This window comes from Paroedura picta, chromosome 3 (genome assembly GCF_049243985.1).
Source record: "Paroedura picta isolate Pp20150507F chromosome 3, Ppicta_v3.0, whole genome shotgun sequence".
Lineage (NCBI taxonomy): Eukaryota > Metazoa > Chordata > Lepidosauria > Squamata > Gekkonidae > Paroedura > Paroedura picta.
The window spans coordinates 138557387-138579789 of record NC_135371.1 but is presented as its reverse complement, the minus strand read 5'-3'; the positions used below and the strand labels follow the sequence as shown (position 1 = coordinate 138579789).

At 42.4% G+C, this 22403-nt stretch overlaps 1 protein-coding gene across 10 annotated transcripts in view; it reads left to right on the top strand.

Annotated features, from left to right (window-relative positions):
• The window catches only part of CEP131 (centrosomal protein 131), a 79865-nt gene that overhangs the window by 39257 nt on the left and 18205 nt on the right, over positions 1 to 22403 (top strand). For 8 of the 10 annotated variants that reach the window (XM_077328244.1, XM_077328242.1, XM_077328240.1 and 5 more), the window contains 5 exons: positions 12075 to 12191; positions 14366 to 14395; positions 19038 to 19140; positions 19740 to 19941; positions 21728 to 21835. In XM_077328244.1, the coding sequence (XP_077184359.1) occupies positions 12075 to 12191; positions 14366 to 14395; positions 19038 to 19140; positions 19740 to 19941; positions 21728 to 21835 (560 nt within the window). The remainder of the gene's footprint in view (positions 1 to 12074; positions 12192 to 14365; positions 14396 to 19037; positions 19141 to 19739; positions 19942 to 21727; positions 21836 to 22403) is intronic. The other 2 variants (XM_077328243.1, XM_077328247.1) reach the window with 1 other exon arrangement.

Here is a 22403-nt window from a genome sequence, read left to right as displayed (position 1 = left end):
GCTTGAAAGGCAAGGACTGATAGGCTTGAGGCACTGAAAGCAGCTGGGTATTGGCTACAGGTTACAGAATCATAGAATCATGGTGCTGAATGGCGTCTCCAGGGTCACCTTGTCCCATCCCCTGCACAGTGCAGGAAACATAACTACCGTGGCCCCCACAGTGATCCCAATTCCATGCCCAGATGACACATCTTTTGAAATGTTTTAAATATACTGTCATAATAGTACAATACTAATGTTGTTCTAAGTATAATAGTCATACAATGTACAGCATATCCCTATTGCCCAAAATATATATATTCCTTACAAATTTATGGATTTTAATGTTGATCTAGAAGAATAAAAAGATAACGTATCATATTAAGATAGCCTAACAGAACTGTAACTGGATTACATGCGATCTCAGAATTAATAATTTTTGTTAGAATCTGAAGTATTTCTTACCAAAACATTTTGACCAAACCCATCGAATATGGATAAAAATACCAACTTGCTTTTTGATCTCTCCGGCAACTGAAAGACGATGTCAATACCATTTTTGGTGTTTTTGGTAGGGTATAAACCATTCTTACATCATCTTACTGATATTTAATGAAGGTATTTTTAAAAAGATCAGCATGTCATGGTAGATAAATAGTTTCTGTCATTGTCATCTCCAAGTCCTTTCTCTGTATCTACTAAAAGCATAGATTTTTGGGTGAGTATGTCCATTTAATCGATAGATTCAATATAGTTATTTAATGTTGTAGAGGCAAAAGGGTACTATGAGTATACTGAAGCATTAGATCTGGTGTTCATCCTATTTTACCTGTGACTTCTGGAGGAGTTAATGGGAAGAGTTCTCTCAGCAGAGATTAGCCTTTTGATTCCCCCCCTCCTTTGCTGTCTCCAAGCATATGTTGTTGTTATGTGCGAAGTCGTGTCCGACCCATCGCGACCCCATGGACAATGATCCTCCAGGCCTTCCTGTCCTCTACCATTCCCTGGAGTCCATTTAAGTTTGCACTCCAAGCATATACCATTCAAGAAAAAGAGACTCCTGCTGCATTTCTCTCTCTCTCTCTCTCTCTCTCTCTCTCTCTCCCCCCGCCCCGTTTTGAGCTTATACAACCGAGTGCAGAACGCTTTCTGTTTCAATGGGGGGGGGGGAGGAAGACCCGAGTTCAAATCGATCTGAAATCAGCAGGATCCACAATGGAAAAAAACAAAGTAAGTGCAGAATCAGCCCAGGTTGTGGGGATCATGGGACCTGCCTTGACATAAGACTGGGTCTATGATCAGCAGGCCTACTCTGGCAGGTGGAGGCGATGAACTGGCTGGATTCCAATACAATGCATTTAGGGTAGTCTGCAAGGGATTGGACTGTATAAATAGCTAGTTCTGATCACTCAGTTCCATACGTTCATGGCTTTTCACTTCACAATGAAAGGCTCAGAAGTCAGGAGCATTCTTATTAGATAAGAGCCCACGGGGAAGGGCAATGTAAACAGTTTAATATCAATGAACAAATCTATAAATAATGAATCACTGCTCTTTCTACAGGATACTCGTCATTATCGCCTAACCATCCCTATGGCAATGATGAAGGCTTTGCTTGAAAGGCAAGGACTGATAGGCTTGAGGCACTGAAAGCAGCTGGGTATTGGCTACAGGTTACAGAATCATAGAATCATGGTGCTGAATGGCGTCTCCAGGGTCACCTTGTCCCATCCCCTGCACAGTGCAGGAAACATAACTACCGTGGCCCCCACAGTGATCCCAATTCCATGCCCAGATGACACATCTTTTGAAATGTTTTAAATATACTGTCATAATAGTACAATACTAATGTTGTTCTAAGTATAATAGTCATACAATGTACAGCATATCCCTATTGCCCAAAATATATATATTCCTTACAAATTTATGGATTTTAATGTTGATCTAGAAGAATAAAAAGATAACGTATCATATTAAGATAGCCTAACAGAACTGTAACTGGATTACATGCGATCTCAGAATTAATAATTTTTGTTAGAATCTGAAGTATTTCTTACCAAAACATTTTGACCAAACCCATCGAATATGGATAAAAATACCAACTTGCTTTTTGATCTCTCCGGCAACTGAAAGACGATGTCAATACCATTTTTGGTGTTTTTGGTAGGGTATAAACCATTCTTACATCATCTTACTGATATTTAATGAAGGTATTTTTAAAAAGATCAGCATGTCATGGTAGATAAATAGTTTCTGTCATTGTCATCTCCAAGTCCTTTCTCTGTATCTACTAAAAGCATAGATTTTTGGGTGAGTATGTCCATTTAATCGATAGATTCAATATAGTTATTTAATGTTGTAGAGGCAAAAGGGTACTATGAGTATACTGAAGCATTAGATCTGGTGTTCATCCTATTTTACCTGTGACTTCTGGAGGAGTTAATGGGAAGAGTTCTCTCAGCAGAGATTAGCCTTTTGATTCCCCCCCTCCTTTGCTGTCTCCAAGCATATGTTGTTGTTATGTGCGAAGTCGTGTCCGACCCATCGCGACCCCATGGACAATGATCCTCCAGGCCTTCCTGTCCTCTACCATTCCCTGGAGTCCATTTAAGTTTGCACTCCAAGCATATACCATTCAAGAAAAAGAGACTCCTGCTGCATTTCTCTCTCTCTCTCTCTCTCTCTCTCTCTCTCTCCCCCCGCCCCGTTTTGAGCTTATACAACCGAGTGCAGAACGCTTTCTGTTTCAATGGGGGGGGGGGGAGGAAGACCCGAGTTCAAATCGATCTGAAATCAGCAGGATCCACAATGGAAAAAAACAAAGTAAGTGCAGAATCAGCCCAGGTTGTGGGGATCATGGGACCTGCCTTGACATAAGACTGGGTCTATGATCAGCAGGCCTACTCTGGCAGGTGGAGGCGATGAACTGGCTGGATTCCAATACAATGCATTTAGGGTAGTCTGCAAGGGATTGGACTGTATAAATAGCTAGTTCTGATCACTCAGTTCCATACGTTCATGGCTTTTCACTTCACAATGAAAGGCTCAGAAGTCAGGAGCATTCTTATTAGATAAGAGCCCACGGGGAAGGGCAATGTAAACAGTTTAATATCAATGAACAAATCTATAAATAATGAATCACTGCTCTTTCTACAGGATACTCGTCATTATCGCCTAACCATCCCTATGGCAATGATGAAGGCTTTGCTTGAAAGGCAAGGACTGATAGGCTTGAGGCACTGAAAGCAGCTGGGTATTGGCTACAGGTTACAGAATCATAGAATCATGGTGCTGAATGGCGTCTCCAGGGTCACCTTGTCCCATCCCCTGCACAGTGCAGGAAACATAACTACCGTGGCCCCCACAGTGATCCCAATTCCATGCCCAGATGACACATCTTTTGAAATGTTTTAAATATACTGTCATAATAGTACAATACTAATGTTGTTCTAAGTATAATAGTCATACAATGTACAGCATATCCCTATTGCCCAAAATATATATATTCCTTACAAATTTATGGATTTTAATGTTGATCTAGAAGAATAAAAAGATAACGTATCATATTAAGATAGCCTAACAGAACTGTAACTGGATTACATGCGATCTCAGAATTAATAATTTTTGTTAGAATCTGAAGTATTTCTTACCAAAACATTTTGACCAAACCCATCGAATATGGATAAAAATACCAACTTGCTTTTTGATCTCTCCGGCAACTGAAAGACGATGTCAATACCATTTTTGGTGTTTTTGGTAGGGTATAAACCATTCTTACATCATCTTACTGATATTTAATGAAGGTATTTTTAAAAAGATCAGCATGTCATGGTAGATAAATAGTTTCTGTCATTGTCATCTCCAAGTCCTTTCTCTGTGTCTACTAAAAGCATAGATTTTTGGGTGAGTATGTCCATTTAATCGATAGATTCAATATAGTTATTTAATGTTGTAGAGGCAAAAGGGTACTATGAGTATACTGAAGCATTAGATCTGGTGTTCATCCTATTTTACCTGTGACTTCTGGAGGAGTTAATGGGATAGGCTGCTAGGGATGCCAGTCCCCTGGTTGGATCTAGAAATCCCCCGGTTTTACAGCTCATATCCAGTTAACAGAGATCGGTGCTCCTGGATGACACGGCTGCTATAGAAGGTGGATTCCATAGCATTATCCTCTACTTAGGTCCTTCCCCACCCTAAATCCCACCCACATCCATCTCCACCACCAAAGTCTCCAGGTACCACTGTTACCCAAATTGCTTGGACACGTGTCCTAAAACACGTATCTTTGAGCTTGTGGGGAATATTAGCTCAAATGCTGCGAGAGGGGGGTAACTTAGCATTATCGGATCGTTACCTTTGTATACGAGGGTTTATTACGCCCGTGGGAACTCAAGGCAAACACAGATTTAAAGGTAAAATATTAATATAAGATTTTATTGAAAGGAAAATAACAAAAGTACACACAAATAGCTAACACACATACAAGCAGTCATATAGAGAAGGGGGAGGAAGAGTGGAAGGCTTGATAGTTACCTGTCCGAGGAGTGGTGGGTCAGAGGAAGAAGCACGAACCAGCGTGGGAGGTCCCGGGTTGGAAGACACTCAGAGTGGCTGTGTGAAGCCACAGTTTTTATAGGATTTTGGGAAGGGGGCTATGTGACAAGGCTCAGGTAAACATGTGCTGGAAGTTTCCAGGGTCCCCAGAGATTAGGACAATACCTGGCCAAGTGGGGGGGGGGGGTGATGGCCGTAAATGGATTTGGATAAAGGTATTAATGGCTCTGAGGAAGAGAGCCATCAGGTCTAGCTGGCAGGGTGTGGGGAGGAAATATCCCCTGGCAGAGGGGCCAAGTGTGAAAAATGTTGCAAGACAAAGGATTTTCCTAGGAGCCCTTAGGCAAACAGGAAGAAGCCAGTCCACTCACTTAGAAATACAATGGGGGGGGGGGGTGAGCTGATGCAAGCTTGAGTCCAGAGGCACCTCTGGGTCAGGCAAAGGCTGTCATTCCAAACCTAAGGCAGAGAGCAAGATTCTAAGATGGAGTCTGGCCTGGCTTGGCTGACCCTAGCAGTGTCATGGCTTTAGCTTAAGCCTAGACTATTGTGGGGTGCCATTGGTTATAGAAGACAGTGTGCCAAGGCATAAGGCAGGGATCCTGCCATGCGTAACACCACCCAACCCACACCTGGCAAGCCTACTGAAAGCTCAGGTATAACGTCGTTTAATTGTCCAGCCAAGTCTTAAATGAATTAAAAATGACCATATCCATCATGAGTAAGACTAATATACATACTGATTAGTTCATTTTCCACTGAGACTTGCATTTATCCTGTGCCTCTGTCAAGGCTTCTTGAGTATCATTCTATTTTGGCTTAATGTGGTCCTTTATGTTTATATCTATCCCTAACAAGAGTGGGATGTCTCTATGAACTTGTTGGAGTGTGAACCCCCAGCCCCAGGTCCAACAGTTTGGTGTAGTGGTTAGGAGCGCGTACATCTAATCTGACGAGCCGGGTTCGATTCTGCGCTCCCCAAGCAGTAATATCAGGGCTTTCTCAGCCCCACCTACCCCACAGGGTGCCTGTTGTTGGAAGAGGAAATGGAAGGTGATTACAAGCCACTAGGAGACTCCTTCGTGGAGATAAAAGTGGCATATAAGAACAAACTCCTCTTCTTCAGTAATATCAGGGCTCTCTCAGCCTCACCTACCCCACAGGTTGTCTGTTGTGGGGACAATTTATGTCGGAGGTGTGTTTTTAATCATGTGTTTAATGGAAGCAACACTAAAACTTTATTCCAGATTATGTAAAGGTTCATAACTTAAGAGAAATCAGTCACTCTTTTCTTCACCTTCAGCTTCACCTTCACCCCTACATGATAGGTAATGAAGTATGTAAGTGAAAACATGCAGGAGAATGAAGCAGAAGAATACCGAGATGGTATATTAGACTGTACTATTTCAAACTGCAGGTGAATATTCAGGAGCACCATGTATGTATTGCAGCTCTTTCCCTTATCTTAAAAACTCCTTGCATTCAGAAAAACAGCCCAGCCACAGAACCGTTCTCCTTGTGGGCCAAATTTTCTATTTGCACGGAGGTCTCACAGCAAAGAAACATTCAAACCTGGAGCCCTCCATTTGCAGTTTGAAGTGGCACAGTCCATTCCACCACCTCAGGGTTCTACCTCATTGTCACCTCATTCTTTCATGTCTCTTCCCTCGGATGTCACAAACAAACAAAAAACATTCTTAACGTCTGCCCACAGTCTTCATCCTCAGCTTCAAGGAAGTCTGTTCATTGCCCATGGTGATCTCTACATGTGCTCAGATTCACCAAACCACTCTGGGAATTTTAAGAAGTCTTGATAACTGATGGTTTTACTTGGGTGTTTTTCATATCCTTTGTTCCTGTTCCTCCTACCCATTGACCATGATCTTTTCATATTCTCATCCTTAAATTGTAAGCTTCACAAAATCTGACAAAATCCAGTAACCTGGGCTATGGAGGTTAGGGCACTTAAAAATATTACAGTGAAATTATTAATGGTAGATTCTTAAGCAGTGTTACCTAGTCGATCCAACCAGTTTTTCTGCTGGATAAGAGTGGTAATCCTTTTGCCCACCCAAGACACCAGGGGCATTTTACCGAGTCCCAGTTCAAATGAATTCTACACTGAATTCGATTTGCTTTTTGATTTTCGGCGCTTTATATTTCCCCTCTGCAACAAGCATGAATAATTCGTGGTGACCCTACCTTTCCCACACAGTATCCAGGAGTGGATATAAGCCTTAATGAAAGGCTCAGAAGTCAGGAGCATTCTTATTAGATAAGAGCCCACTGGGAAGGGCAATATAAACAGTTTAATATTAATAAACAAATCTATAAATAATGAATGACTGCTCTTTCTACAGAAGGAAACATGACGAGATTTTCGGTCAAACCCAATCAAAACACTTTGTCAGAGGTGTGTTTTTAATCACATGTTTAATAGAAGCAACACTATAACTTTATTACAGATTATGTAAATATTCATGAGCGAGATCAGTCACTCTCTTCTTCATCTTCTTCACCTTCACCTTCATCATTCCCCTCTCTAATTTCTGGTTCTTCACTCATAACTTCTGTTGAAATGGGGTTTTCCGATTTCTCAGCAGAGCTCTCTATGTCTTCATCTGTTGCTGAAGATGCTGCTTTTGGACTGGTGGCCTCTGTTGTTTCTGCAATATTTTTTTCAATGGACTTATCAGGAGTACAAGGTGTTGGTTGAGGTGGTTCAGGAGCAGGTGGTGGTGGTGGTGGTTCAAGATCAGGTGGTGTTGGTTCAGGAACAGGTGGTGGTGGATCAGGAGAAGGTGGTGTTGGTTCAGGAGTAGGTGATGGTGGTGGTGGTGGAGGAGGAGCACCAACAGGAGAAGGAGGAGTGAGTTCTCCTGGTAATGAAGGTGGAGTAACAGGGGGAATCCATTGTTCCAACATGGGTTCAGATTGTATTTTTTCAACTCTGGGCTCTCGTAATGATGTTGTTTCCATGCTCCAACTGGTCACATCCACTTCCTCAAAGAATTCTTCGTCATGCAGTTTGTCCAGTGTGTTAATCTCTAGTTCATCCAGATTATAATAGATATATCTCTGAACCAAAGAGGCTTATCCCTCAATGAAGAGGGTGTTCTGGGAATCTCTTCATCTGGCAGCGGCTTCTTTTCTTTCCCTGGAAAGCTCTTCTCCTTGGCTGCAGAATGCAGAAACAAGGCCTGAATTAGGCAGATAACAGCAACGATGATCAGAATGATGGTGGTCACTGTAATAGCCCAGAGCAGCTTGTTTCCATATCCATATGCTGGAATCCCCTCATTCGCCAGCCTGCCTGAAGGCTTCTCCAGTTTTGGGGTGCTTGCTGTGGTTGTATCAGCTGCATCCAAGGAGGGCCAAATACTCCCTAGGGAGGATGTTTCTTTGACGTGCTCACTAAAGACTTTAATGAGGAGGTCTGTTTCAGCGATGAGTTTCGCACAAGCCACCTGGAGTGTGGGTGACGTGCAATTTATTTTCAGGATGCGGATTATGAGAGAGATGAGTCTCCTCACTGGTGTGTTTGGGATGAGCTCAGTCAACTTCTTGTTCAGTTCCTTTTCAAAGATTTCACCCTCACCCTGAATGGTGTCATCTTGACGTCGCAAGAAGCCCGAAGGGGGAGAAACAGAAGTCCCCTGAGGTGAGAGCTCATTCAAGGAGGGTTCAGAGTCACCTGTCGAGATGTCTTCCATGGAGCCTTTGGGCTCAAGAACATTGGTCTGAGCGTCTGGAATGGAGCGTTTCCAAGGGGACGCAATAGCTAGCCCCATAAGAGGCGCCAGTAATATGCAAAGGAAGAGATTAGCAAAAGCCATATCAGCAAGGTGGATGCCACCGAGCAGGTCTTTGCAGACTGCACAGCAACCACTGTGGGCAAGCTTTATGCATGTCTGAAGATGGTTGTGACATCATTTAGCAGGATAATCAGCATTATAACCTAACCATCCCTATGGCAATGATGAAGGCTTTGCTTGAAAGGCAAGGACTGATAGGCTTGAGGCACTGAAAGCAGCTGGGTATTGGCTACAGGTTACAGAATCATAGAATCATGGTGCTGAATGGGATCTCCAGGGTCACCTCGTCCAATCCCCTGCACAGTGCAGGAAACATAACTACCGTGGCCCCCACACTGATCCCAATTCTCTGCTCAGATGACACTTCTTTTGAAATGTTTTAAATTTACTGTCATAATAGTACAATACTAATGTTGTTCTAACTATAATAGTCATACAATGTACAACTTATCCCTATTGCCCAAAATGTATCTCTTCCTTACAAATATATGGATTTTAATGTTGATCTAGAAGAATAAAAAGATAACGTATCCATATAATTAGTAGTAATTCATAATTAGTAGTACCTTCTTCTTGGAATATTCTGCTACTCAAATTGTAGCTGCTATTAGCAAATTCCTTTGTTATTGTTATGTGCGAAGTCGTGTCCGACCCATCGTGACCCCATGGACAATGATCCTCCAGGCCTTCCTGTCCTCTACCATTCCCCGGAGTCCATTTAAGTTTACAGTCCATTTAAGTTTGCAGCAAATTCCTTATATGCTCCTTAATGTTTCTAACATATTAAGATGGCCTAACAGAACGGTAACTGGATTGCATGCGATCTCACAATGAATAATTTCTGTTAGAATCTCAAGTATTTCTTACCAAAACATTTTGACCAAACCCATTGAATATGGATAAAAATACCCACATGCTTTTTAACATCTCCAGCAACTGAGAGGATGTCAATACCAGTTTTGGCAATTTTGGTAGGGTATAAACCATTAATGAATGTATTTTATAAAAAAAATCAGCATGTCACGGAAGGTATATAGTTTCTGTCATTGTCATCTTCAAGTCCTTTCTCTGTATCTACCTAAAAGCATAGATTTTGGGGTGAGTAGGTCCATTTAATCAATAGATTCAATATAGTTATTTGATGTTGTAGAGACAAGGGTACTATGAGTATACTGAAGCATTAGATCTGGTGTTCATCCTATTTTACCTGTGACTTTGATGTTGTAGAGACACGTCTGCCCACAGTCTTCATCCTCAGCTTCAAGGAAGTCTGTTCATTGCCCATGGTGATCTCTACATCAGCTCAGATTCTGAACTGTAAGCTTCACAAAATCTGACAAAATCCAGTAACCTGGGCTATGGAGGTTAGGGCACTTAAAAATATTACAGTGGAATTATTACTGGTAGATTCTTAAGCAGAGTTACCCAGTAGATGCAACCAGCTTTTCTGCAGGATAAGAGTGGTAATCCCTTTGCCCACACAAGACACCAGGGTGTATTCTACACGGGGCTTTTTACCCAGGCTCAGTTTTAATGAATCCCTCCAATCCTATACCATTCAAGAAAAGGAGACTCCTGCTGCATTTCTCTCTCTCTCTCTCTCTCTCTCTCTCTCTCTCCCCCACCCACCCCCGTTTTGAACTTCTACAATCGAGTGCAGAACACTTTCAATGGGGGGGGGAGAGGAAGACCTGAGTTCAAATCGATCTGAAATCAGCAGGATCCACAATGGAAAAAACAAAGTAAGTGCAGAATCAACCCAGGTTGTGGGGATCATGGGATATGCCTGGTTATAAGACTGGGTCTATGATCAGCAGGCCTACTCTGGCAGGTGGAGGTGATGAACTGGCTGGATTCCAATCTAATGCATTTAGTGTAGTCTGCAAGGGATTGGACTGTATAAATAGCTAGTTCTGATCACTCAGGTCCATACGTTCATGGCTTTTCTAGGTAACTAAACTTACTTGATGAAAAAAAATATTGAGTTAGAGAATAGGCAGCAAGAAGCTCTTCACTCCATTTATTATATTTATTATTATTATTATTATTATTATTATTATTATTATTATTATTATTATTATTATTATTATTATCTTTCGATTTATTGCCCGCCACTCCCTTACGGCTCATATTATATTTATATACCGCCTTCCCCAAAAGCTCATATATTTTTTCACTTTACAATGAAAGGCTCAGAAGTCAGGAGCATTCTTATTAGATAAGAGCCCACGGGGAAGGGCAATATAAACAGTTTAATATTAATAAACAAATCTATATATAATGAATGACTGCTTTTTCTACAGATAGAAACATGACTGGAGATTTTCGGTCAAACCCAATCAAAACACTTTGTCAGAGGTGTGTTTTTAATCACATGTTTAATAGAAGCAGCACTATAACTTTATTACAGATTATGTAAATATTCATAACTTTAACGAGTCAGTCGGCCAATAGTCATGCAGAGAAGCTCCTTGGTTATGCAGATTAGTGTCTCTATTAGAGAACAAAGCATGTCACTGAGTTTCTAATAGAGTGGAGTTGGGGGCAGGTCTATGAATCGTTCCATGCAGAAAGCATTGCAGCGTAGTTTTTCAACAGACTATATTCAATGCAGAACAATGATTGTAGTATAATACAGCGGTCTAAACCGGTTGTTTTAAAAACTGTTTTATTTGGCTCCGTGCAAAATACCTCCAGTTTCTTTTATCAAACCAGTATTGTCTACCAAGTATTTAAGAGGTTACATTCTTTTTTTGTAGTGTCTTATTGGCGAATGCTTCTACGAGGAAGAGGTGAAACCTTGGGATCGATCCTAACTTTATGTTTCTTCCAAATCTGCAAGATGCTAGTGCTCAAAACATGACAGTCATTTTGCTGCTGGGCCAAAGTAAATTATGGAGCCCAAAGTCAAGCCCAGATTTCTCCAATGGTATAAATCTTTCAGTTGGGTTTCTGATCCAATATGAGGTCCACACAAGCCCTGCAGCATGGTGGTATAGTTTAAGATCAGGAACATTGAGACCTCCTCTCCTTCTGCCAACTTGCAAAACCTTAAAGCCTATCCGGGGTCTTTTATAATTCCAAATAAATGTGTTCAGTTGCCTCTGACATTCTTGCAAGTCTTTGTCTTTGTCTTCAATTGTGAGCATTCAAAACAGGAAATTCAGCGTAGGTAATACATCCATTTTCACAGAGTCATAGAATCATAAAGTTGGAAGAGGTCATACAGGCCACCCAGCCCAACCTCCTGCTCAATGCAAGCCTAAAGCATCCATGATATTAATGATACTTATCATGAATAGATTCTAGATTAGAAAACATTCTCTCTTTTTGTTTTAAAGATGTTGTTCAGGCCATGAGAACTCAGGTAACCTGTAGCAGGACATCCTCCTTTATGTGGCATGCCCTTCTTCTCTCTGATTTGAATTCTTCTTCCTTGTTGTTACCAGCTGGGCCTGACAGATAGTTCAGAGGAGCAGAATAAGAAAGAAATAATGGTGAGGTAGATGTCTCTGCTCCCATTCACTCCCTGGATTAGATGGCTACCTGAGAGTGTTTATTCTCTGGTGACTAGTGAAGTGTTATACTGCAGGGGTAGTCAACGTTTGCTGGCATGGGCTCATGGAAATTGTAGTCCATGAACATCTGGAGGTTGACTACTGCTGTTCTACTGAACTCAGTAATTAGGTATGCTCTGACTTAATCTCTATATCATCCCTGTAGCTGATTGATGATAAGAAGGTTCTGAGTGAGAAATGTGAAGCTGTTGTGACTGAACTGAAGCAAGTGGATCAGAAATATACCAAGAAGATTGCCCAGATGCAGGAGCAGCATGAACTGGTGAGGAAAACGAATAAGAGGATTACTCCTCCATCACCGGTGTTTATCCAGATGTTTTGTCTTTGTCGCTAGTTTGATTAGGGTTCAGTTTGGAGAGAAAATGGGGGAAGCAGGAAACCATTTCTGCGTCTTTTCCAGAGAGCTCCACCCTGATCAGTCCAGTTATATTGTGAAACTGCAGAATGAAATTGGAAGGGTGGACTGCTAAGTGTTGAAATGTATAAATGATGTTTTCCATTAAAAGTGTCCCATATAGAGGCACTAAGTTTCTTTGTATGTTTTACTTTGGTGGGGAAAAATGGCCTGAGTGGAAAATCCCTGCTATACCTATCGATGCATTTTCCTGCTATTTGGATGCTTTGTACTCAGTCAACTTAATTATGCTGTAGGATGATGCATTTGGAGCCCCATTCTTATCCTTTAGTAAAGAGAGTGGCTTCTGCATCCTTGTGTGGGGGTAGGGATCTTTTAGCTAAAGTGAGATATAGGTATAAAGCAGAGAGCTACAACTGGAGATTTGTAAGTATAACTTAATTTGCTCCTCAGAAATCTGTAGCAAACCATCTGTGACAAAATGTGTTTTGCTGGTATTTTTATTTATTACAAGTATTTATATCCAAATTTCTCCCCAATGGATAGCCAGTATTTTCTCATCAGTTTTGTCACAACAGCCCTGTGTTGGGCAGAGAATATAAATAGCATGAGATTGCCTAATGAACTTCCTTGGCAGAGTGGGGATTTGAACCTGGCTCTCCCAGATCCCATTTCTATACTGAGAACACTAACACAATGCTGGCTTCAGAAATTGGTCACAGTGGATCTGTCAGTTACTACCAAAATACTTGACTGAAAAGACAAAATTGCCTGGTCTCTGGGCTTGTCTACCTTTTCCCTTTCTTTAGTCAACTACTTAGATTGAATGAAATTGGAAAGCATTTAGTTATAGTACATTGGCTAGGGTTATTGCAAGTTAGACTTTGTGCCTTATCTGTTCCACATAATATATTTCCAGTAAGACCTTGGAGGAAGAGTGTGTTTCATGGCTTAAGTGCCACTCAGTGCTTAACACCCACTCAGGGGGTCTGTCCTGCCCCGGAGTGCCTCCTTCTCCAACCAGCTTGCCTGTCTGTTCAGCGGCCAGCTAATTGCCATCCATCCCCCAACCCTGACCACCTCCTTCTCCTTCCACTTCCCTTTGTGGCTCAGCATCTGCAGATCCCTGCCATGTGAGAGCTGCCCCTGCCGGTGAGTTTTGTAACAGCTGCCTGCAGCCTTTCCAGGTCCTATGGGGAGGGGAGGCTGTCTGCAGAGTTCTTGTTGTATTCCTTAATGCAACGGGCATGGCCCCTAGTACCCTGAATAAAATGAGTTTGTGTCTACATGTCTATTGAAAGTGCATTACACTGACAATAAAAGTGAGAATAAAAGTATACATTTAAGTGGGAGGATGTGTTATTTAAAAGCCAGTGAGTTTGTTCTTGACTAGACCTGCAGACCTCTATTATTCATTCCTTTGGAATATTCTTGACAGAAAACAGTTGAGTGGTCATAGAAACTGACCAGAGATCCACCATGTTGGCTTTCTTTATGTGTTTGTAAAAGGTAGGTGGTACACTTTCCCCCAAGGCACTGGGGCTAACTACTGGCCAGTCTGCCTTCTGTCTTGGCTTATTAACCTATACTAGCACTTGCAAAAGTCTGTAGCAATTGGTGGAAGGTGTGCTGTAGTACTGGAGAAAGGGATGAATGGATTCCATGCTTTCGTCTTTCTGTAAGGCCAGCAGAGTTGCAAGGTAGTTATGACTGTCATTGCGGTTGAGTTACTCATGGCGGAACACTGAAGAAAAAGGGTCCTTCTGCTTATTGTTTTGTATTAGCAAAGCTGCCCATGCCTGAGAAGCTTCCTTACTTGGTCTTGCTGCATGGAATATCCCTTCTCAACATAAGTGAGAACTTACTGATGCTTGGATTGGCCTTATTTTTGAAAACTCTTGGAACAGATACTGTAGCTCAGCAGTTCTACCCCTTACCACTTTCTCATGTAGGATGCCTTCAAGGCTTTATCCATGTACCACAAAAACCCCTGCTTTCTGCTCCAGCTACTTTGTTGAGCCAGCTTTCCAACACACCTTTCTGTTTCCCTCTGTCTCTCATCTCTCCCTCTTTCTCTCTAGGTCTGGCGCACTCTGGGCCCCCTCTGCGAGGTAAACCTTTTCTGTGTATGTTCTTGGACTTCAGCCTCCATCCCTTCTATCTGCATGGCTGATTGTATAGGCACAACAATTCTTGACTTGTAGGAGCAGTGCCCAGTTTATCCAATTTTCAGGGATCTAGGCAGGGTTGGAAGGGGCACCTGCTGCAGAAGCTGCTTCAGCCAGTAATGTTTCCTTCTCAGTGTGGGGTAGAGGGTGCTGAACTGCCTTTTGGTGGAACTCTTACAAAGCAAACCAGTCACCCATTTGAGGTTGGCATACCTTCACATATGTCTTTTGTACTAATATAGTAGATCGGGTCCCCCTTCAAGGATCGCTGCCTTGTCGTGGCAAGATGGCTTGCATAGTTCAGTGAAGCTATGAGCTATGCCGTGCAGGGCCACGCAAGACAGACAGGTCATAGCTGAGAGCTCTGACAAAAGGTGATCCACTGGAGAAGGAAATGGCAAACCACTCCAGTATCTTTGACATGAAAGCTCTATGGACAGTTCCAAAAGGCAAAACGATATGACACCGGAAGATGAGCCCCTCACGTCGGAAAGTGTCCAATATGCTATTGGGGATGAGCAGACGGCTAATACGAGTAGTACCAGAATGAATGAAGCGACTGGGCCAAAGCCGAAAGGACGCTCAGTTGTGGAAGTAACTGGTGGCGAAAAGACAGTCCGATGCTGTAAAGATTTTTATTCCATAGGAACCTGGAACATCAGATCCATGAATCAAGGCAAGCTGGATGTGGTTAAACAAGAAATGACAAGACTGAACATCGACATTTTAGGAATCAGTGAACTAAAATGGACAGGAATGGGTGAACTTAATTCAGATGACCATCAGGTATACTACTATGGACAAGAATCTTGCAGAAGAAATGGAGTAGCCTTCATAATCGATAAGAGTAGAAAAAGCATTCTTGGGTTACAATCCCCAAAATGACAGAATGATCTCAGTTCGAATCCAAGGTAAACCAGTCAACATCACAGTGATCCAGGTCTATGCCCCAACCACTGCTGCTGAAGAGGATGAAGTTGACCAGTTCTATGAAGCCCTACAACACCTAGAAGCAACGCCAAAAAATGATGTGCTTATCATCATGGGGGATTGGAATGCTAAAGTAGGAAGCCAAAATATAACTGGGATAACAGGCAAGTTTGGCCTTGGAGTACAAAATGAAGCAGGGCACAGGCTGGTAGAATTTTGTCAAGAGAATACAATGGTCATAGCAAACACTCTTTCCCAACAACCCAAGAGACGACTCTACACATGGACATCACCAGACAGTCAACACAGAAATCAGATTGACTATGTGCTCTGCAGCCAAAAATGGAGAAGTTCTATTCAGTCAATAAAAACAAGACCAGGAGCTGATTGAATTTAGGCTTAAATTGAAGAAAGTAGGGAAATGCACTAGGCCACTCAGGTATGAACTAAATCATATCCCCGACAAATATACAGTAGAGGTGACAAATAGATTTAAGGAATTAGATCTGATAGAGTGCCTGAAGAACTATGGACGGAGGTTCGCGACATTGTACAAGAGGTAGCAACTAAAACCATCCCAAAGAAAAAGAAATGCAAGAAATCAAGATGGCTGTCTGAGAAAGCTTTACAAATAGCTAAGGAGAGAAGGGAAGTGAAAGGCAAGGGAGAAAGAGAAAGATACACCCAATTGAATGCAGAATTCCAGAGAAAAGCTAGAAGAGATAAGAATGCCTTCTTAAATGAACAGTGCAAACAAATAGAAGAAAACAATAGAATGGGGAGGACCAGAGATCTTTTCAAGAAAATTGGAGATATGAAGAGAACGTTTCATGCAAAGATGGGTATGATAAGGGACCAAAATGGTAGGGACCTCACAGAAGCAGAAGAGATTAAACAAAGGTGGCAAAATTATACAGAAGATCTATACAAGAGTGAGCTTAACATCCCTGATAACCACAATGGGGTAGTTACTGACCTGGAGCCAGACATCCTGGAATGTGAAGTCAAATGGGCCTTAGGAAGTCTGAGCAACAATAAAGCTAGTGGTGGTGACAGCATTCCAGTTGAACTATTCAAAATCTTAAAGGACGATGTAGTAAAAGTGCTGCACTCAATATGCCAGCAAATTTGGAAAACTCAACAATGGCCACAGGATTGGAAAAGGTCAGTTTACATTCCAATCCCAAAGAAGGGCAATGCCAAAGAATGTTCAAACTACCACGCCATTGCACTCATTTCTCATGCTAGCTGATGCAAGTTATGCTCAAGATCCTACAAGCTAGGATCCAGCAATATGTGGACCGAGAACTTCCAGAAGTACAGGCAGGATTTCGAAGAGGCAGAGGAACTAGAGATCAAATTGCCAACATACGCTGGATCATGGAGAAAGCTAGGGAGTTCCATCTACTTCTGCTTCATTGACTATGCTAAAGCCTTTGATTGTGTGGAGCACAACAAATTGTGGCAAGTTCTTAAAGAGATGGGAATACCAGAGCATCTAATTTGTCTCTTGAGAAATCTATATGCAGGTCAAGAAGCAACAGTGAGAACCGTGCATGGAATCACTGATTGGTTCAAAATTGAGAAAGGAGTTCGGCGAGGCTGTATACTGTCGCCTTGCCTATTTAACTTGTATGCGGAGCACATCATGAGAAAGGCGGGATTAGAGGAGTCACAAATTGGGATCAAGATTGCAGGGAGAAATATCAACAACCTTAGATATGCAGATGATACCACTCTAATGGCAGAAAGTGAAGAGGAACTAAAGAGCCTGTTGATGTGGGTGAAGGGGGAGAGTGCAAAAGTTGGCTTGAAACTCAACATCAAGAAAACAAAGATCATGGCATCCGGCCCTCTCAATTCCTGGCAAATAGATGGGGAAGAAATGGAGAAAGTGACAGATTTTATTTTCCTGGGCTCCAAGATCACTGCAGATGGGGACTGCAGCAAAGAAATTAAAAGACGCTTGCTCCTGGGGAGGAAAGCTATGGCAAATCTAGACAGCATCCTAAAAAGCAGAGACATCACCCTGCCAACAAAAGTACGTTTAGTCAAGGCTGTGGTCTTCCCAGTTGCAATGTATGGCTGCGAAAGTTGGACCATAAGGAAGGCCGAGCGTCAAAGAATTGAGGCTTTTGAACTCTGGTGCTGGAGAAGACTCTTGCGAGTCCCTTGGACTGCAAGGCGAACAAACCGGTCAGTTCTAGAGGAGATCAGCCCTGACTGCTCTTTAGAAGGCCAGATCCTGAAGATGAAACTCAAATACTTTGGCCACCTCATGAGAAGGAAGGACTCCCTGGAGAAGAGCCTAATGCTGGGAGCGATCGAGAGCAAAAGAAGAAGGGGACGACAGAGAATGAGGTGGCTGGATGGAGTCCCTGAAGCAGTAGGTGCAAACTGAAATGGACTCCGTGGAATGGTAGAGGACAGGAAGGCCTGGAGGATCATTGTCCATGGGGTCGCGATGGGTCGGACACGACTTCGCACCTAACAACAAAGTAGATTGGGTTCAAATCCTCACTCATTCATAATATTCTTGTGATAGGCTCAGGGAAGTCTGGGATTGTACTTGTTTTCAGAACCTTGATGGTGGTATGAAGGAGGAATAGCTGCTCCTGCTGTACACACTCAACGTTTTTGTACCTATTAAACAGGGTAGTCTTGTTGTGTTCCCAATGTAAGTTTAACTGTGTCTGTGAGCAAGCATGTGTAAACATGTGTGCACCATATTAAGTAAAACGTCTTTCAAGTCTTAAATACTATTGCCCTATCTTCAGCCCAAGTCACTATGGTTGTGACAATAAATCGTTACATAATTAGTAGTAAGCATTTTTTAAGGCCTGCAGATTCAGTGGAGATATTCAAGCACATGCTTAATTTTTCAGTTAAACTAGTGGGATTTTAAAAGTCTTACATTTCACTGGCTAAAGTCTATGCATGCTGTAGAAATGTCAATGAGTTTCCTTTGATCACCAGCCAAAGTCACAGTCACCTATGGGGCAGTCCCTCAAATATTTTTTTTCTGCAGCTGGACAAAATAAATGCTGCTTGAGCAAAGAAAAAATGGACTTTGTCTCATGCACACAGAAGCACAACGTATGAAGCTGGTTTCAGACAGACATCTGGGGTATTAAAGTGCAAAGAATGAATAACATCTGGCAGAACTTGACATACTTCTTGATGCTTCCAAAGACTTTAAGGTTTGGGATATGTGGGTGTTTTGATCCTAGTGGGCCTCAAGGGGCAGTAACTTTGCAACATATCCTTGCAGAATCTTGCATCTCATTCTGAATTCTTTATTAATAAAAAAAATTGAATTATTCTTCATTACAATTCAAGTTTGGTATATTTACTTCTCTCACATTCATACCGCTTCCCTTAAATACAGTTGTACTAAGAGCTTATTAACTGATTCTCTTGGCGTATACATTTCTGATAATCATAGTTCTTTGAACATCCTCTTTGCAAGACAAGTTTGATAGAAACCTAACCAGATAAGCAATAAAAGTTACTGTTAAAAGTAGTGTACCAATTTTTTTCTCCATCTGTGGAAGGCACTGTTCATGATTGTGCAGGCAGCTTCGTTATATCACATTGTGGTTATCTAATGAAGATTGTATCTGATCTGTGTCTTTCCACTGTCTTTCCCACATAGGAAATAAAAAAGCTGAAGGAGCTCATGAGTGCTACAGAGAAGATCCGCCGTGAGAAATGGATTGATGAGAAAACAAAGAAAATCAAAGAGATTACTGTCAAAGGTATGCTGAGGCATATTTACTATTACATCCACCAACAGGTGCCTTTTCTATGGGGAGTTAGTACAACAAAGGAAATCACTGTGTGTTGGTCTGTTGCAGCCATAATTCCTCCTGAGGGAATATTATGTCTGACCTGTAGAAAGGGAAATGGGAAGAGTCTAACCCTGAATTGTCTGGTGCAAAGGCGACTGTTTATAGTGAGGAGAATCAGCAGGGGTTTTCTGATGGTCTTCCCTTTTGGGCATTGTGCCTTTGCTTTATGCTCTTGAGATTATATGTCAGACTGTTCCTGAATGTTCCCTTTCCATCGAAGTATTGATGATGATGTTTTGTTTGGAGATAAGCTCATATCCAAGGGAAGACTAAGTTAGATATGCAAGAACTCTTATATCCATATCTACAGTCCGTAAGTTCCTTTCATTCACCAAATCAGGTACTATATATCTGTGAAAACTTGGTACAAAGGCCAGCTGTTTTGACAAATAGTGGAACAAGATAGTATGGGGGAAGTGTGAAGGGAGAGGGCTGTCTGGTCGTGGCTTAATCACACTTGCATACCCTGTATCTCCTTATTGTCATCCTCATCCCCCCCCCCCCAGGTCTGGAACCAGAGATTCAGAAACTTATTGCTAAGCATAAGCAAGAGATCAAAAAGCTGAAAGCACTGCATGAGGCAGAGCTATTACAGGCAGATGAACGGGCAGCCCAGCGGTATGTACGCCAAGCTGAGGAGCTGAAGGAGATGCTGGAGCATCAAAAGGAAGAGCAGGGGCAACGAGAGAGAGAACTGGCAAGGCAACGGTATGAAGGGTCAGGGACATGGATGGCAGATTACCAGGAAGGAATGGGGAATATGGAAAAGGATAATTGCAGTGGTATAGGGAGGGAGGATCTGGCAAGGCAATCCAGTGTGGAGGCAAGCAGAATGGCAGTGGAATAGGATAGGAAAAGTGTGAGGCACAGAAACCAGGGTGATGACAGAAAGCAGGTTGTTTTATATTGTACTAGAAGTAAAGCCCGTTGTATGCAGGAATGCAACGATCACTAACAAGGGGAGAAGGCGGACACTCTGCAGCTCTGACCACCATGGCGAAAAGGCTCATGGAAGGCGTAGCAGAGCTGGGCTAGCCTGTCCGTGGCAGCGGGGGGTAGGCATGGACTGTGCGGGAACCCACTTTCCCCTTCCCTCATCAGGTCCATTGACCTGTATTCCCATCAGTGGCCAGGGAAATATACACACAGGAAACAGTAAAAAAAATCCTTCTAGAATCAATATTATGATGGTTTCCTTTGAAAGGCTAGCACAGGGATCTGTGGAGAGTTCAGTGGAGTGGGGAGGCAGTAAATGAACAGAGCAGGATGTGGGTGGGCATTTTCTGGAAAATAGCACACAGAGTTGCTCTTGTCTTCTGGTGTTTCTCCTAAGTCTTCACTCAAGGCAGCAGCATGGCCTTTGCTGTGAGACTTCATGTCTTCCCATAACTTTCCTGGATGAGGTCTAATGTCTTCCTTTTGTGGTAAGCTCCATTGATAGGGGTTGAGTTAATAATCTTTTGTTACCTCCTTTGCATTTTCTCTCAAAGGGGAAGCTATTGACTTCATTACTTTCCCCTAGATGAGCCTTTTGTGAGGATTTAGTCAATTGCTCCCAATAAGTGGACTTTGATGAAGAAAATCTCTTTATTGAGGATACAACAATGCTAGCATCTCTAAACCTTTGCTAAGACTAAAAACACTTAGACCATTGCCTCTTCTTAACCTCATCTCCCAGCTCCTCCCGTACATCCAGTTTGGATGTGAAAACACTTCAGCTGCCATCTGTCATAGCCAGACCAGGAAGAAACAACTAGTACCTCTGGCCCCAGGAACACATTCCCACACAATCTAACAACTTTATATTCCTGGGGCAAACTATACTACCTTAAACCAGCTACATTCACACTAAAGCAATTAATTATACAGAATGAAATGCAGATCAAAAAACAAATGGCAAATCTTGGATACATGGTTTTGACATCTGGCCCCTACAAAATAGCTGTTCCCCTCTCTCGGAGCAGGCATGTCGGGATAACATTGTGGAACTCCTGGGAACCCACACATAGTCAGCATCAACCCATTCCCTCTCCCCCTCCAGGGAGTTTGGCGTACAAGGAGTTTTTCTTTAGGTTCTGCAAAACCGCCCACAGTAGCTTAACATAGTCATCCATGGTTTCCAAATATATTAAGATATCATTCAACTAAACCAGGAACTTCATCAACAATAAGTCATGTAACACCACATTCATTAAGTTCATAAACACCCTGGAAGTACTGCTTAGGCCAAATGGTACGACCAAATAGTTGAACTGTCCCAGGGGAGTTAAAAGTGGTCAGCCGCTCATCCCCCTTCAGTACATGGATGTGATAATACATCTTCCTCAGATCCAACTTTGTAAATATCCACCCCTTCCCAAAGTGACCGAGGAGGTCTTTGATCAGGAGAAGGGGATAGCCAACTGGAGTAATTCTGGCGTTATTAGTAACCCTGTTTGAGAATGATTGCTATAGATTTTGATAAGGCTCCCTCTGAAAGAGTCCTTCTACACAGGTATGAGAAACAGCTGGAGCAGGAGGAACAAGCGTTGCAGCATCAGCGGCGCCGACTCTACAGTGAAGTGGCCGAGGAAAAAGAGAGGCTTAGCCAGCAGGCAGCCAGGTAAGGGAAGACCTGCTGGGTTTGAAATTTGGTGGGACATGGTTAGAGGATTTGCTCGCATGTTGCAGTTCAATGTACAAAACGGATGAGATATTATCAGATATGAGAATATTATGAACAATCTTTATCCTGTTTAAGATGGTTTGCTTACAACAAATCATAGAACTATGAAAAATGGAACTAGTAACATAACATCAACAGCATAAAATTAATAAAAAGCCATTGCATGGTGGGCCACCCCAGCAAGAACTATTGGCTGGCCTCGCACCTACTGACTGAGATTTGAGGAGCAGAGAGGAGTCCCTGTACCCAGCGAGGGCTCTGGCTTTACTGGGCACTCGGGGAAGTCTGGTGCTGTTTGGGGTTGGACTGAAGCACAGGTGGTAGTTCAAACTCAGCTCCTGTGATGGTCAAGGGAGGAAGGGACTGTATAACATATCCAGAAGGACAACCCACTCCTCTTGGTGTTAGTGTTTCCTTGGGGTCAGAATGGCACAACAGCCCTTACTTCTTCAACCAGAATAACATAAAAGCAATCTTATTTCTGTAAAACCAAACAATGAAATGA